Raw genomic sequence first — 14,948 nt, 5'->3', positions numbered from 1 at the left:
TATTGCCAAAGAACGTTGTGCTGAAGCTTCCTCTGGGACAAACAGGCTAGTACCCTGGTTAATCATTTTACCATAGGCTTACTCAGGGGGCAAATTCTTCACTTTCTGCCCCAAAGCCCTATCAGTACCTGCCGCCCCACCCTGATTTTAAGACAACTATGAAGAAAAGGACTCAACTCCACAAAGGGGCAGGTCAGAATATTGTTATACTGGCCACAGCATTTCAAAGAGTCCAATAATAGTAGTAGGCCTGGCTAGATTTGAGAACAATTTCTTGTTATGACGAACCAGAAATACAAGATTCCACGGAGAACTGGAACAGTTGACAGAATATAGTTGAACTTAATTAAACCTTCAAGGGAAATAAAAAAGAGGGTCAAACAAAGCCACTGAACGGAGAAGCCCAAGATTGGTTTGGGATAAACATAAGGATAACAGCCTTTCAGCGTGGGTACCTTCTGAGGCCTCCCAGAAGGGATCTGCCAGCATTCCATCCCCTTTTCTGAAGCATGTGCCAAATCAAATGGCTATTTCCTCTCCATTGCAGGTGTAAGCGAACCCAAAAGTATCTCTTTGGACAGGATACAAAGAGGAAAGTTTATACATCTAATTCCAGGGTAGAAAGTGCACACACGCGACCCAGCACACTCCTTATATGGTGTCAATGCCCACAGAAGTAACTTCAATCAAATCAGAGGCACTACCATGTGTAATCTATGTGGCCCTGCGGCTATGTCCGTGTTCCTAATTAACTACGCTAAAAATATCAATGTAGCAGAATGCATTTTTGAGCTCCAAGTTTGTTGAGCTCAACACTTTTAAGAGGCTATTAAATGTAGAACAGAATTGTTTCACAGAAACCTAGGCATTAAGAAGGAACACTGATGGGCTCTTACTAGGCCTTTTTCATGGGAACACAGAGATGAAATGTTAGAACGTCAGAGCATAGGGACAGGTGAAGGGAGGCAGAGGAGGAAGAGAGTGTTCTAGCCACAAGGCCACCACATTCATGTTCAAAGAGAAGTCAGAGCGATGGGGGTGGAGGAACAACCCAAACACAACCAAACAAAATCCAAGTCAGAGGAAAAAAGGGTTTCATACAACACAGTATCAAAAAAGTAAAAGGAACACACTAAAATGCACAAACTGGTGGCAAGTTAAGTCCATAGCCTATTGTGATAGGTCCTTCCAGCATCAATCAGGTGTCTTCTCCATCTGTTATTTCAAGGTTATTTACAGATGTGGTGACTTTTGAACAAGAGTCTCTCACAGGAGGGCGGGCAGGTTTCAATCATTGGTTTCTGGATCTGTTTGTGCCATATAAGCATCCAACTCGGCATCCAGGTGTCCTTTTGTTTTTGACATGTACGCATCCAACTGGTTGTCCAGCTGCTCCTTGGTCAGCACAGGGCGAGTGAGGGCACCTCTCCCTCGTCCACGGCCTCGGCCTCGGCCTCCAAAGCCCCCTCTTCCCCGACCTATCATACCCCGACCTGGCCCAAGGGGAAAAAAAGAAAACAGTTACAAGTAGGTTTAATGGGTGCTACGGCAAATGCCCCTTAGAGCAGTGGGGCCTAGCTGAGAAAGGCTGAAAGGGCAGGGCAAAGAGGAGAAATCTGGAAAAACAGGAAACACATTGGGTAGAAAGCAACACATGGAAAGCACACGTAATGAATCCCTGTTTACATGCTCATCTCTAAATGCTATTTAAAGACTTTTTATTCTATTGACAAAAGTAAAATAACTGACAAAAGAATCTTAATCTCTCCTAAAACAAATTATCTAAAGTTGTGAGGCCCACTAGAAGTTTATTAATTAAAATACATTATAGATAATCCCATTTAGTAAGAGGGAAGAAGTAACAAGGGCACAGAGAAACGGAGGTGTAAGGCTAGACAATTTTTAAGGTAAGCCTTATTAGAGAGCTTTCTGGAAAATCAGCTCATCTCTCCTCAAACGTACTAAAACTAATGAGCTGACCCCACATCAGGAGACTGAGGAGTTACTATGACATAGGAACAATGTGAGAAGATGGGGAAAAATATTTATAGTAGTCCCAGCCACTTCTATCTCAGATTCTAATTGCCTTCTAACAATTATGGTTATCTGAGAGGTGGTTTCAATCCACTTAACGAAACATACACAGCTTTCTGAAAAGCTACTTTAGACCCCTCACCCACCCCTGTGATGTCAGAAACCAGGTCAAGATAATTTGGAAACATGCTATTTCATCCTGAAACCCAAACGAGCTTGTACTTCACTCAGTGAGCCAAACATATAATGGGAGAGAAGAAACTAAGCCCTTGGCTATCAAATTTCCTTTTCTAACAGTTATTGTCCTTTGGCAACTTCAAGGTCATAAATTATGGAAGACCCACCACACACTATAAAAGGACCAAAGCCGATATACACAGGGGCTACAGGAATAGATTTGCTCCCACCCTAGACAGGTGTTGTTGAGAGTTTTCCACTAAGCTCTGTATCAGAAAACTCCCATGAGGTCTGGATTAACAACAGCAACACCATTAAATGCCTTTCCAATCTGGGTCATGATGAGGTCACAAGACAAGTAGCACTAAGTCTCAAAGGTAAGATTATCAACAAGAGTCAGTTAACTGACATGGTACCTTCTTGCTTTTTACCTTGATCAAAAAAGTCATCTGATTTCCCACAGACACAAACTTTACCTTGACTTTACTTGGCTTCAACATCAATACCCAGCTCCAATCTCACCATCCTTTTCCACTCTTTCATTTTTGTACATCTCCCTCTTCTTTATTCTTATCTTAGACTCAAAGTGGGGTTTTGAGCTACGGGATGGGGTGTGTGGTGGTGGGGCAAGGACAGAGAAAGGTAAAACCTCAAACTGACCATCTTGTCATTTTAAAGATACAATTTAAATTTGCAAGAACCTGGAAAAAGACTGCATATGATCTGGCTCTGACATGTACCTGACTGGTTCTTAGACAACCCATGACAGACTTTTGCACTACCGCATGTGAATTTAGAAAGTAAGCCAGTTTCAAAAAACAAAACAAGACAAACAAATAAGCCTGCCTATGACTTGAAGCTGTGCAGAAAGGTGGCTCTGAGTTTTGAAGGGAGAGAAGTAAAAGGGAGCTATTCTCTGAAGTTGGTAGCTGACTAACCTCTACCACCGATTCCGCCACGACCCATAGCTCCACGCCCTAGGCCCCCTCTCCCAGGACCTCCACGACCTCGAACACCACCTCTTCTTAAGCCCATTCGGGGAGCTACGGCTCGTCCACCTCGGAGCAGGTTTTGACCTTGGAGAGGAGGCATACAATGTATATGCAGGTAAATCCAAGAGAGACAAAGTAGACTCTAACCAAAGGAAGGCGGTGAAGGTTAAATGAGAGTTAATTCAGTTAATTTTTAGGTTGGGGGGGGGGGCAAGCTGCACACCAAGTGTGAATAGATCAAGCTGCTCTTTATTCAATCAATTCAAAGTGTGACCACAAACCCATTTTGGGAAGAAGCTGGGAGTTAAGTTAATTAGTAAGTACATACAATAAATATCTACTGAATAATCAGACATGTGCCTAGCATTAAGGTAGATTTAAAAATCAATAATATGGTTCCTGCTCTCAATACGTTCTCACAAGGGACGAGAACAACATGGGGAACAGCGTTAACAGTGCCCAAAATGTAACATGTAGCTAAGTGCTATGGACCAACTTATCCTCTCTTTTTTCCAAATAGAACAGCGTGTTTCACTAGTACTGGGAACAAAGATAGTTAAGATACAGGCCAACAGACCAAAAATTTCTTAGATTTGACTTATTTCTAGAACTTGAATGTGCTTTTGATTTAAGCAGCAGCAGGGTGTTTCAAAATGGAATGGAGATGACATGAATTACCTGTTGTTACGCAGGTCATAGCCTCTCACCATTGCACATTATCAGAAAAGGAATGGTATCGATAAAAGACATGCAGCACTATTAAAAATACGTGATTTCAAAGGTTATTAATTATATTAATACAAATTCAGGCTTAAAGATGTTAAACAAATGTGTCCATAAGCAGCCCAAGAGAAAAGGGAAGGGGTAGGGCCCGACAATGTTCAAAGTACACAGCACTGACCTCGGAGCGACATCCCGCCCCTAAGCAGGGTTCTGGTGGCACGTCCCCCTCGTAGTCCTCCTCTGGGCAAGCCTCTCTGGATTATGGGCAGGCCTCGTCCTCCGATCGCTCCCCTGGCCAGGGTCCCTATGGGTCGGCCTAACCGTGCCTGGATGTTACTCTTACCCAGGCGCTGCTTTAAGCTCTTCTGGAAGAAAAGGTGTTGGGGGATTGAGATCAAAAAAGCATTCCAGTGGCATCTAGCAACTCAAAGTGCAGAGAAAAAGAAGCAGTGAGATGGCTGTGTGCAGGGAGATAAACTTGCCGTAGGTGTCATATAAAGAACCTAATCCAGAAACTAGCCTTTGCCTCAGAAAAGAAGAATTCTGATCCAGAGCTTTTATGAAAGCTTGAGTATGGTCCCATGAAATTGGCATCAACACAAATCACCTCACTAGTTTGGCTACAGAAGCCATACACCACTACATGAAACGTAAGTTTTAGTAAGAACTCTGTATTTCAAATCCTGGATTCTGTTTTTGAACCACAGGTCGACAATGATATGACTGGATTCATACTTGCCCAAGGACTACCACTGTCTTCAAAGGCTTACTCAAACACCAAATGAAGTTCATCACACTCTGGGAAAAATTTAAATTACAAGTTCATCTGAATTCTTGTCACTTAAAAACAAGATTTGATTTTTCAGTCAAAGAGGCCAGTGTGTTCCATTTTTCCTCTGAGTATCTATCTCCAGACGATCCACTTTTTACCTTAAGATGTAAATAAACACAAAAAAGTCAAACCTTTCCTTACATTTCTTAAATAGCCATTAATTCCATGTCTACCCTTGCAAACAGCTCCATTAAGCCAATACGATAACTTTTAATTCAAAATAAACATGTAACTCAACTGTATCTCCAGAGAGATAGCCAAACTTGTGTTGGAATTAGGTGAGCTATAATCACGAAACTAAAGGACATATTTGAGGACAAGGACATACTGCACATGGAGATATTCAATAATCTGTCCCTCAAAGAAAAACTATTAAGACCACATCTTAATAAGTTAAAAATCCTTCAAAAGAAAAGGATCCTTCAAATCCTTCAAAACTGTGTAGCCTTGAACACAACCAAGGCCCCAGCAAACCTGTTTTCCCACAAAACCATTAGCCAATAGGAATGAAAATAAATTCTGTATGTCCTCCTGCTTCACCCATAAATGACTACCAATGATTTTTTTATTAGCTTTCTAGCACAAGATAATAAGCTAAACAAAGGGGCAGTTTCTGAACATTATGCACTTAGGCATAACTGACCTTAAGAGCCTGTCGTGTCACCCTGACAGCACACAATTAGGAAGTCAGGACTTCATTCATTTTTCAAATCTCTTATGTTCAGTGATTCTGAGCATATTCCCCCCAAAATCTGTGCTTTAGTGGGGAATGCACAGTGCTTACAAGTCCTCCCTTCTTAATCCTTAGCTGCCAGCCAATACTGGACTCTAACAGACAGGAAGCTTAAGAATGTCAACTATACCACCTAGTTTTCACTCTACAGCTGTGCTCTACGCTAAGGTGGCCACTAGCCACACGTGGCTATTTCAGTTACAAGTAAATAAAATTTTAAAAGCTCCTCAGTTACACCAGCCACATTTTAAGTACTCAATAGTCACACATGGCTAGGGGCTATCATACTGGACAGCAGATACAGAATATTTCTATCACTGTGTAAGGTTCTATTGGTCAGCTCTACTCCAGAGGCTGCTTTCTGCACAGCTACATTTAAAGCTTCTTCTTGGGGCACTCAGTCAGTTGAGCGCCCAGCTCTTGATTTCATTTCAGCTCAGGTCATGATCTCAGAATCTGGGAGTTCGAGCCCAGCATCTGGCTCCGCGCTGAACGTTAAGTCTGCTTAAGATTCTCTCTCCCTCTGCAGCCTTTCTCCCCTGCTCACATACACTCTCTTAACCAAAAAAAAGAACAGAAAAAAGAAAAAAGAAAAGAAAAAAAGAAAAAAGTTTCTTGAAAGGTCTTCTGGAATGATCTGTCAGGGGCTTATCTTCAGCAATTTATAATACCTACTTTTGGAAAATGGTGGTGCCTTTTTTTATGGCTTTCCTAAGTCAGGGACAAAATATAAGAACTCCCAAGGCTTAAGGTAGCTGAAGCAGAAGGCCTTGTTTATTTTTGGTCAGTGAGCCCAACAGTTCAGGGTGGGGGTGGGAGGGTGTTATATTTAACTGCTGAATTTATGCACAGCCATGCAGTGCTACCAGTTAAAGTCCTTACAGTTGCATGGCATCGCCCTCCAGACGCCCAGCCACAGCTTGGACATATCCTTCCACAGCCACTCTCCGGACTCGCATATAAAGTCTATGAATAATAAAGAGCAGGTTTTATTTCAGGTCTGAACAGAATTCTCTCTTACTGGTAATTTGAAAGAGAACCCACTTATTCTTTAAGTACTCAGTGCTCTCACTCTATTTTACTGACAAAACTTTAGGTGCTGTGGAGATGAAGGCCACCCTATTCTTTCTATATTTTAGCACTGAAAACGTTTGATTAAGGCTGTTCAGACTTCCTGTGCTAGGAGAAAAAAATAAAGTTATTTCCATAATTTGTAACTCATTTAACAGGGAATAAAGGATTTTCTGAGATCATCTAAAACAAATCAAAAATTTTTTTCTATTTTTTGGCTTCAAACAAAAGACGTTTATTCTCTCACAGTTCTGGAGGCTACAAAACCCAAAATTTCTTTGTGGTAAAATCCAGCAAATCTACTTTAAGGCCAAAGGATCAGGAAAAAAGAGATCAATACTCATTGATAACACAGACACAGGTCATACTGATGGCAAACTACCTAAAAGAGAAAGACAAGAAGTTACTTATTGGTACCTGCTAAAATGGGAATTCTCTGAACTTCTATTTCCTCCAGAGAAGTTTCTGCTTTTGCCCTGAGCCACCTTGCAATCATCCATCATGTCCTGACAGCCTCAGTGGACTGCCTGACAGAGATCACCAGCTGCTTCTGGAGCATTAAGACCCATCCTCTCACCTGCTTAAGTTTTAATGCTGCCTGGACAGAGGGTCTATTCTCCATCTGCTGGGCCAGTCTTCTGTTTCTGGCACTGGCTAGCTGCTGTTGTTGCTGCATCGAAGCCCGAATATTCACTGGCATCGGCTGTTTGTTCTTCAGCATATTAGTAAAGCTTCAAGGTCGAACAAAATGGATGTTTAAATAAAAGCTTTATTACAAAACATTTATTGGCATTTTCATGGCTTGCTAGACCAGGAGCTCCAGATCCCACGAACTTTTAAGTAAAGTGGTACACTTAGATCAAGGCTGATGTGGGTTAAAGACTCCTCTGCTTCCACAAACTTGCAAGAATCAGAAACTTAGAAATGCAGCTAAGTGCAGCACATTCAATCAAAAAAGATAACAAGGGCTCAGGCTTTTAGAGAGGTGGAAGATATGAAAAACACGCAGTAAGCAGATATGATGACAACAAAAGACAGAAAATGTGGTTTCAAAGACACACAAAGAAAGCCAAAATGTTGGGGGAACCTGAGGGTGCACTGTAAGAACAAATGTAAGGAAGGACTAGAGCACCTCACAGACCACAGAATTAGCACCCCCATATAAATCACAGGAGTGTAACGTATTTTCATGTAATATGTAAATATGGAGAATAACATGTAAGTATGTAACTTAATAACATGTAAATATGGAGAATCAGTGTGTATCACACCCTAAGATATAAGCAGCACATATGCTTTGGAAAAGGCAAAAATAAACGTCAATTAAATCTTTTAGTGATCTAACATCAACTTAATAAAATCATTGGTCCGACTTTAGCTCAGGTCACGATCTCACAGTTCGTGGGCTCGAGCCCCATGTTGGGCTCTGTGCTGACAACTCAGAGCCTGGAACCTGCTTCAGACTCTAGGTCTCCCTTTCTCTCTGGCCCTCCCCCCACTTGCTCTGTGTCTCTCCATTTCGAAAATAACAAACATTAAAAAATAAAAAATAAAGTCATTGGTCAAAGGCACTCAATAAAGAGCTCTCAGAGACAGAAACTGCTTTAAGTACCTTAACTTCTCTTAGGCTTAAATGATTACTTTTCCTGATTCCAAGTGATTGCTTCTGAGAAAATCAAGATTAATTTAGTCACCGAACAGCTTGTGAAGACACTCTTCTATTATTCCTGTCGAAGTAAGTTTAATGGAACGAAAAAGAACAACACTTAACTGTAAAGGAATCTAACACAAAAACAAACTAAAAGCAGTATCGAAAGAAAGAGAAATGGAGCAAAGCAAGTGCCTCTTACAAGGCCCAAGAATGGCATTCGAGGGCCTTCGGACATTCCACAGCTTGCTGCCTGCCTCTTACAGACCAGACAAGACACTGCCGGCCTCGGACGGGGCAGCAAGCCCAGTGCAGCCACGGTACCATGCTACCGAGCTGCACCACCCCTGTATCAATGTAAAAAATGTGAAGAGAGAGAGGGTGTGAGGAGTCTTCTTAAAATACATCCCACCAGAGAAATATTTCAGACAGCTTAACATAAAAATCTACTGACAAGGGGTTTTGAAACAACCGCCCAATTTGTTTTGTGTACCACGTAAGATGCAACTAAACACAGAGGTCTGTAGCCTTCTGTTGGTATTTAGTTTAAAATTGGTTTTTGTGCCTTGGACCCCAGGGCCAATTTAAGTAATGTTTTCTTATGAACGAGCTGAAGTTGCTGTTGGCTGCCTCACCGCTCATTTAGAGACATCTTGGTGGTGCTTTTTAGCACAACTTTCGGCGCTGACTGTGCAGCCATCTTCAAATCCCGAGAATCTACAAAGGACAATAGGCAGAATGAGCAAGTGAGGAAAAGGACCTCCTCATTTCTACAGGCGTCAAGGGCTTCACCCAACAGCGAATGAAAAGAAAAGGCCTGTATCAACGGCGATGGAAGAGCCCACCAAAACGCATATCGGGCGCTTAAGTCTACACCATAGTTACCGCAAACCGCTACATCTCGAGGCCACAGGAAAGTGTCTTCCCAAACCCCCAAGATGGCAGACGCACGCCAAGCTGGGCAAGCTGAGGGGGGCTAAGTGCATCCAGGACAGTCCTCCTCCACCTCGGCTGCAGGGAGCTGCTCACCCTCCCCAAGCAGACCCCGATCGCCGGCGGCCAGGTCCGCGGCCAGCGGCGGGGAGGGAGGGAGGGAGGGAGGGAGGGCTGGCCAGGCGCTCCTCACGGGCAGCCAACGCGGAGAACCATGACGCAGGCAAAGCCGTCTGGAAACTGGCTTCCGACTCCACACCCAGGCGGGAGCCCTCGCGAGAGCCGGGCGGGGGGAGCAGGGAAGGCCTCCCGAACCCGCGGCCGCCCGCGGCCGCCTCTACGCTCCGACGCCCCCTCACCGCCCACTCAGGGCCGCCGGCCCAGGCCCCGCCCCCCGGGGCCTCCCGGGCCGCCCCGCCGCGGAAACGCACCGAAGGAAACGGACGCCAGTGCGCCTCCCGGGGCTGCCACCACGCCTGCGGCGCGCGGGCCGGGGTCCGGCCGAACCTGAGCTGACTGGGTGGGCGGTTGGTTAGAGGTGTAAGCGGTAGGTCGCTAGGTTAGCTCGTTGTAGCCGGGCGGCTGTCTGGTCGGCCGGTCCGCCTGCTCGCCCGGCCAGCCCTTTCCTGCCCTGAGTCTGTGCCACCACAGCCGCCGTCGCCGCCGCCGCCTCCCGCTCGCTGCCCAAAACAAAATGGCCGCCACGCCCAGAGCCGAGTGGGACCGGCTAAAATGGCGTCGACGCAATTACGTATGACGCCGGATCCGCGCACAGCTAGGGGGCGAGAAGATTTGCGCTACGCCTGCGCGGGGATTGGGGCGGAGCCCTAGGGAGAAGACAGGTCCTTAGCCAAGCGGTGGCCGAGGTGCTCTCTGCTCCGCCCACGGAGGGGCGTGGCCAGTGGTTGCTGTCGGGGGTCGTCAGGGCATTACGACCGCGGCCGCGCGGTTGTGTTCTGGTCCGCTGGCGGAGGTTCGGCCTCGCGGGCGAAGGTGGTTGTGTTTCCTTGCGGCGCCCCAACCCTGGCCGAGGCAGACCCTGTAAAACTGTTTAGTGGGATTTGCCATCTCCCTCCCTGTTGGGGGGGGGGGGCTGCCGCGAGCCGGGAGAGCGGGGTGGGGGTGGGGGGGAGGCACCAGTACCCTGCGCACTTGTCTCTTCCAGAACGTCGTTAGTTCCCCCGGCGGTGTCTGCGTCCAGCTCCCCCTCCCACGCCCTCTCCACCTGTCAGTCATCCGCATTTTGATGCAGACCTACCTGCGTTGGATTTTTCTTATGCCCAGGGATGCAATAGAAATACTCGCACGTTTGGGACGCCTGGGTAACTCAGCCAGTTGAGTTGGCACTCTTGATATCAGCTCAGGTCATGATCCCAGTGCTGTGGGATCCAGCCGGCTTCCGGCTCTGGGCTGAGCGTGGAGCCTGCTTGGGATTCTCTCCTTCCCTCTGCCCCTCTCCCCAGCTCGCCCCCCCCCCCCCCATAAAAATAAATGTTTTAAGAATGAGCGAATGAACACATCTTCAACCCTTCTCCATATACGTGCCTCAGGATGCTTTCGTTTTCATTCCTAGCATTTACGTGCATGTGTTTAATGGCCTGGCATCCTGGACTTTACCTATGAGTGGGTAAGGGTCGTGTTTGTTTTGTTCACTACTACGTCCCCAGTTCCTACACGATGCCTAGAATATGGGAGGTCCGCAGTAGATACTCTTTGGAGATTGAAGGGAAATTCTTCTGGCTTTCTGGCTGAGAAGATGAAGTCTCCTACATCTGCAGCTGGAACCTTGAATGCCCGCCTTCCTACGCCTTGAGCAATCCTCAGCTAGGAAGATGTAATGTTTCCTTGACCTCTCTCCGAATAAGATCCCTTCCCAAATAAGGTGAATTGGGAGTGAGGTACCTTGATTTACTCACTTCCAGACTGCAAAGGAGACACACGGCAGCTGGCGAGAGAAGAGCCTTTAATTAAAGATGAGTTGCAGGCCGGGCCCACTACTCTTGCGCCCTCGGTGGAGGGTGGACAAGGGTAGGAGAGTAGGAAGGGAAAAATGGGGTAAGGGGGAAGCAGGGAGAAGGGGAAGGGCACGGCCCCCTGGGGCTGTCTGCTCAACTGTTCTCCCAGAAAAAGTTGTTACAGGCCACTGTGAGGGCAGCCACCAGCACCACATACTCTTGGAAGTCCACCTCCCCATCTCCATTCTCGTCTAGCTCTTTCATCACCTTGTCCACAGCGTCTGCATCCTTCTGGGCCTGTGGAGGGGGGAGATGGAGAGATAGGTATATAGAGAGGGGAATAGTACTGAATCAGGGGCAAGAGGGGTGGTTGATTGGGAAGAAGGAGGCAGAGATGAACAAGAGGGAGAACTACATCTCCTTATGGTATTCTTCTGAGTCACCCTTCAGAACACACTTGTGGCCTCCTGTTGGCTACAGAATAAGCTTCTTAATGAGGCAGAGTAATAACAACATCAGTTACCATAGGTTTGGTGCCTAGGATGCAACAAGCTTTACAAGCATTGTCTAATTGTAACGCAAATAGTATGAGGCAGGTTTCATTATTCCCCTACTAGAGAAGAAACAAATTAACACTTGGTGGTTAAAGAATGTTCCCAAGTCACACAGCTAGAAGCTGCCAGAGTCAGAATTGGAACCCAGGCCTGATAAAATCTCAAAGCTGGTTGACTTTCTACTGGCTTCTTTACCATATAAGCCCCTGTTAGCATTTGCAGCCTACTCTTCTGCACCCTTCACTCAGGTCAAAACCACTGAGCATGCTCCATATTCTTTTTTCTTCCATGCTTCTGTTCATGCAGATACCTCCTAAAATGTCTACATTCGCCCTGATAACATTCCAGTGGAAATCTGTGGCTCAAGTACCACCTCTTTGGAGGAGCCCACTTCAGTCCGGTTACTATTTCCCAGAATCCTTTCTGGCAATTCTGTTAAAGCTCTGAGTACTTCCTGAATGGCCCAAGACTTCACGGGGACGGGGATCTCGTTGCCTCCTGTCAGCGGACGGGGGCCTCTTTTGGTCCTCCAACTCTGCTCTCTCCTGAACATTTCACTTCCTGGTGTTCATGGTTTACTTTCATGTGTCAGTGTTTCCCTTCTAGACCGTGAGCCTTGTTATTGATGCATCTGCATAGGTCCTAGCACTTAACAGGTGATTAATAAGTTAGGGTATTTTTGTCTTGAGCCTGGAGGGGTAGGGAAGCCTGGAAAAACCCAGGAGAGAAGTCTGGGAGAGGAAGGAGACAATTGGGCTGTGTTGGGAAGATGGAAGGGAGGTGTCCCTCCACCCCTCACCCACTCCACCCTGTACCCCACTCTGCTTACGTCCAGGAAGCCAGAGAGCTCGGTCTGCAGCAGCTCTTTTAGCTCCTTCTTGCTCAGCTTGTACTTGTCTCCCTCCTTGCCCGAGTGGGCGTGGAACACGTTGATGAGAGTCTCCATCGCAGTCTCCAGCTCTGAGCCCATTGTGCAGCTCACCTACCCACCCCCACCACGGAAGGAAGTTAGGGACCATGCTTCAGGCTATCTGGAGTCAGGGTGAGTGGAGCCCTCAGCCTAGCCCTGGTCCCACATCCGAAATAGCCACGAGATCAGAGCCACACCACAGTTTATCTTTCACTGAGATTTTATGACATGGCAACCTAACAGACCTGAATCTAGACTTGCTCTCTGTGTCCCTCAGTCCATATCCCAGCCAGAGGTAGCCAGTGTTTGGGGCACGAAGACAGAGCAGCCGTGGCTGGCTCTAGAGGCCTGCGGTGGACTCTGGTGGTTCCTGGCTGCCTGGGCAGACACTGAGAAGGGTGGGGCAGGCAGGCAGGGATGGTCACAGGACCCTGCCAAGCTGCCTCTGGCTCTATTTTTACCCTGCTATGCCTGAAGCTCTGCTGTTGAGGGTGGTGGGCTGCACCCCCTTCTACGGCCTTGACTGCTGCCTACCCCTAACAAGGAGTCCGTCTGGTGCCCTCAGTCAGCCTGACAGGAGAGAGTGGTGGCCCGTGTGGCTGGCCCAAGGCTTCATGGGGAGGGGGGATCTCACTGCCTCTGAGTTTCCTATCAGCAGACTGGGACCTCTTTCGGTTCTTCGACTCTGCTCTCTCCTGAACATGTCACTTCAGCTTCCCTGGGGTGCATCTCCATGACCTCTAGTTTGGTTTCTCTTCCTTCTCTGCAGAATCAGGCCTCCCATCGGGTGATGGTGGGAAGGGAGAAGGAATGTGGACACGTTTCCCCAGAGCCAGGGCTCCCAGGGAGGGGGGAGGAGACCTCCGGGGCTTCATCCCTGCTCCTGCCTACTTACTCCCACCCCTAGGCCCAGCCTGGATGAGGTGAGGACAGTGACAGCTGGCAGAATAGGGCTGGTAAATGTTGGGGGCTGGGAGTAAACAGCTGAGTGCATCCTCTGAATTCAAGGGGCTGGAGAGAAGGAAGAAAAAAATGGAGGGGTTTGTCGAGGAGAGGGGGCCAACTCAGGAGGCCTCTTTCTTTTGGCCTTAGGATGGTCAGCCCCTCCACAGCCTCAGGGGGCAGCTCAGGTGTCTCAGATCAGGTGTCCTTGTCCTTCCTCAGGCCTAAGGGGCTGAACAATGGGCCCTGATCGAATGACATTCCAGCTTTACAATGGGGACCTTGTGAGTGTCACCTGAACTCTGGGCATGAGAAGCAGTTGTCACAGAGACATGGGGGAGATGGAACCCAAGCTGGGGCTGATGGAGGGGATAAGGGGCGCGTGTGTGGGAGGGCTCTTGGTGGCTCAGTAATTGGCCCATCCAGGAGGGGCACTTAGAGGTTGCCTGGAGCCCTTGAGGAGCCAGGGATGTTATGCAGGGGCCATTTGGAGAGGACTTTGGCAGGGAGTGGGCAGACGGGAAGACAAAGGGAAAGACTTGAAGGAAAGAGAAGTCTGGAAGTCTGGGCCAAGGAAGGAGGAGGAGACAGAGGGGGTTATGTGAAAGGAGAGTTGGGAATGGGTAGAGTACCCTAATGCCCTCTCCTCCTGATACGTCACGGCCCATGCTCTCCTACCCCGCGGCTTCTCTGGGACCCGGGCTCTTGGCAAGGCTGGGTGCCGGTGGGGGTGGGGGCAGAAACAGCAGTCCCATTTGCTTTCTGAGCCTCCTGGAAGCAAAGTGGGAGCTGGGTCCCCTCCGCAGGTCCTGGGAGATCCAGGGAACCTTGGGAAAGCACTCTGAGGGCGCTAGTAGGAGAACTTGATCTCCTGGAAGCTTCCTCCTTCCCTGAGGACCACCACAGACCTCCCTCTGAACTTGACTGGCTTCCCTGTGCTACTGTCCAAACCCTGTCTCCCCCAAATCCCAAACTGCTGTCGCGGGAGCCCCTCCCACACGCTCAGTGCACCCCAATGTTGTTGCCCCTACAATGCTGTTGCCCCAGACTTCAGGAGCTCTGCTGAAGTTCCCTTTCCCCCCAAGCTGGCCACAGCAGGGACCCAGTGCAGAGGGAGCAGATACTCACTGTCAGCCTTGACCTGAGGTGGGAGCAGGTTCTGGACAGACAGACCAGTCTGCAAATGTGGCTACCAGAGCTGTGTGGGGAGACCTGTGTTCGGTCCCTCCCCCGCGGCCCCCCTCCCCGCCAGCTCCACCCCTTCACAGACAGACACCCCGCTGGGGCGAGGGGCCAGGAGTGGACAGAGGCGCCCTCTGTCTCCAGGGCTGGAACAGGCCGCCCTGTGTCCTCTTTTCCAGCCTCGGGCGCCTCCCCCGGCTCCTGGGCCCCAGGGAGGTGGGAAAGGTCCTGGGAGGGTCACGGAGAGGCCTCTCACCACCAC

General features: G+C 48.2%; 2 protein-coding genes across 9 annotated transcripts; both read right to left on the bottom strand.

Annotated features, from left to right (window-relative positions):
- Positions 1 to 188: 188 nt before the first annotated feature.
- CHTOP (chromatin target of PRMT1) lies at positions 189 to 9,857 on the bottom strand. 8 transcript variants are annotated; one of them, XM_086693796.1, is made up of 7 exons: positions 9,575 to 9,857; positions 8,846 to 8,927; positions 7,140 to 7,293; positions 6,374 to 6,457; positions 4,105 to 4,291; positions 3,150 to 3,287; positions 189 to 1,493 (listed from the first exon to the last, which is right to left on the bottom strand). In XM_086693796.1, exons 2-7 carry the CDS (start codon positions 8,908 to 8,910, stop codon positions 1,288 to 1,290), a joined length of 834 nt encoding a protein of 277 aa, XP_086549922.1. In that variant the 5' UTR covers positions 8,911 to 8,927; positions 9,575 to 9,857; the 3' UTR covers positions 189 to 1,287. The 8 variants fall into 8 exon arrangements, with proteins under 8 accessions (XP_086549922.1, XP_086549923.1, XP_086549924.1 ...); XM_086693797.1 differs by lacking the exon at positions 9,575 to 9,857 and adding an exon at positions 9,096 to 9,529; XM_086693798.1 differs by lacking the exon at positions 9,575 to 9,857 and adding an exon at positions 9,240 to 9,529.
- A 1,232-nt stretch (positions 9,858 to 11,089) lies between these two features.
- On the bottom strand, positions 11,090 to 14,782 carry S100A1 (S100 calcium binding protein A1). Its single transcript, XM_025915249.2, has 3 exons — positions 14,633 to 14,782; positions 12,482 to 12,634; positions 11,090 to 11,395 (listed from the first exon to the last, which is right to left on the bottom strand). Exons 2-3 carry the CDS (start codon positions 12,620 to 12,622, stop codon positions 11,252 to 11,254), a joined length of 285 nt encoding a protein of 94 aa, XP_025771034.1. The 5' UTR covers positions 12,623 to 12,634; positions 14,633 to 14,782; the 3' UTR covers positions 11,090 to 11,251.
- Positions 14,783 to 14,948: the final 166 nt, after the last annotated feature.

This window comes from Puma concolor, chromosome E4 (genome assembly GCF_028749965.1).
Source record: "Puma concolor isolate L17-30 chromosome E4, mPumCon1.1.hap2, whole genome shotgun sequence".
NCBI classification, from domain to species: domain Eukaryota; kingdom Metazoa; phylum Chordata; class Mammalia; order Carnivora; family Felidae; genus Puma; species Puma concolor.
The sequence above is the reverse complement of the archived record's forward strand: the minus strand, read 5'-3'. Positions and strand labels throughout refer to the sequence as shown.

Excerpts from the sequence above, each read along its gene's own strand:
- S100A1 (XM_025915249.2), bottom strand. The coding sequence starts at position 12,622 with ATGGGCTCAGAGCTGGAGACTGCGATGGAGACTCTCATCAACGTGTTC. Across the intron at positions 11,396-12,481 it reads AGCTCTCTGGCTTCCTGGAC|GCCCAGAAGGATGCAGACGC; the intron begins GTAAGCAGAGTG and ends CCCCCTCCACAG.
- CHTOP (XM_086693794.1), bottom strand. The coding sequence starts at position 9,196 with ATGCACTTAGCCCCCCTCAGCTTGCCCAGCTTGGCGTGCGTCTGCCAT. Across the intron at positions 3,288-4,104 it reads GGGCGGGATGTCGCTCCGAG|GTCAAAACCTGCTCCGAGGT; the intron begins GTCAGTGCTGTG and ends CTCCTCTCCAAG. Across the intron at positions 1,494-3,149 it reads TGGCGGAATCGGTGGTAGAG|GTCGGGGTATGATAGGTCGG; the intron begins GTTAGTCAGCTA and ends CCCTTGGGCCAG.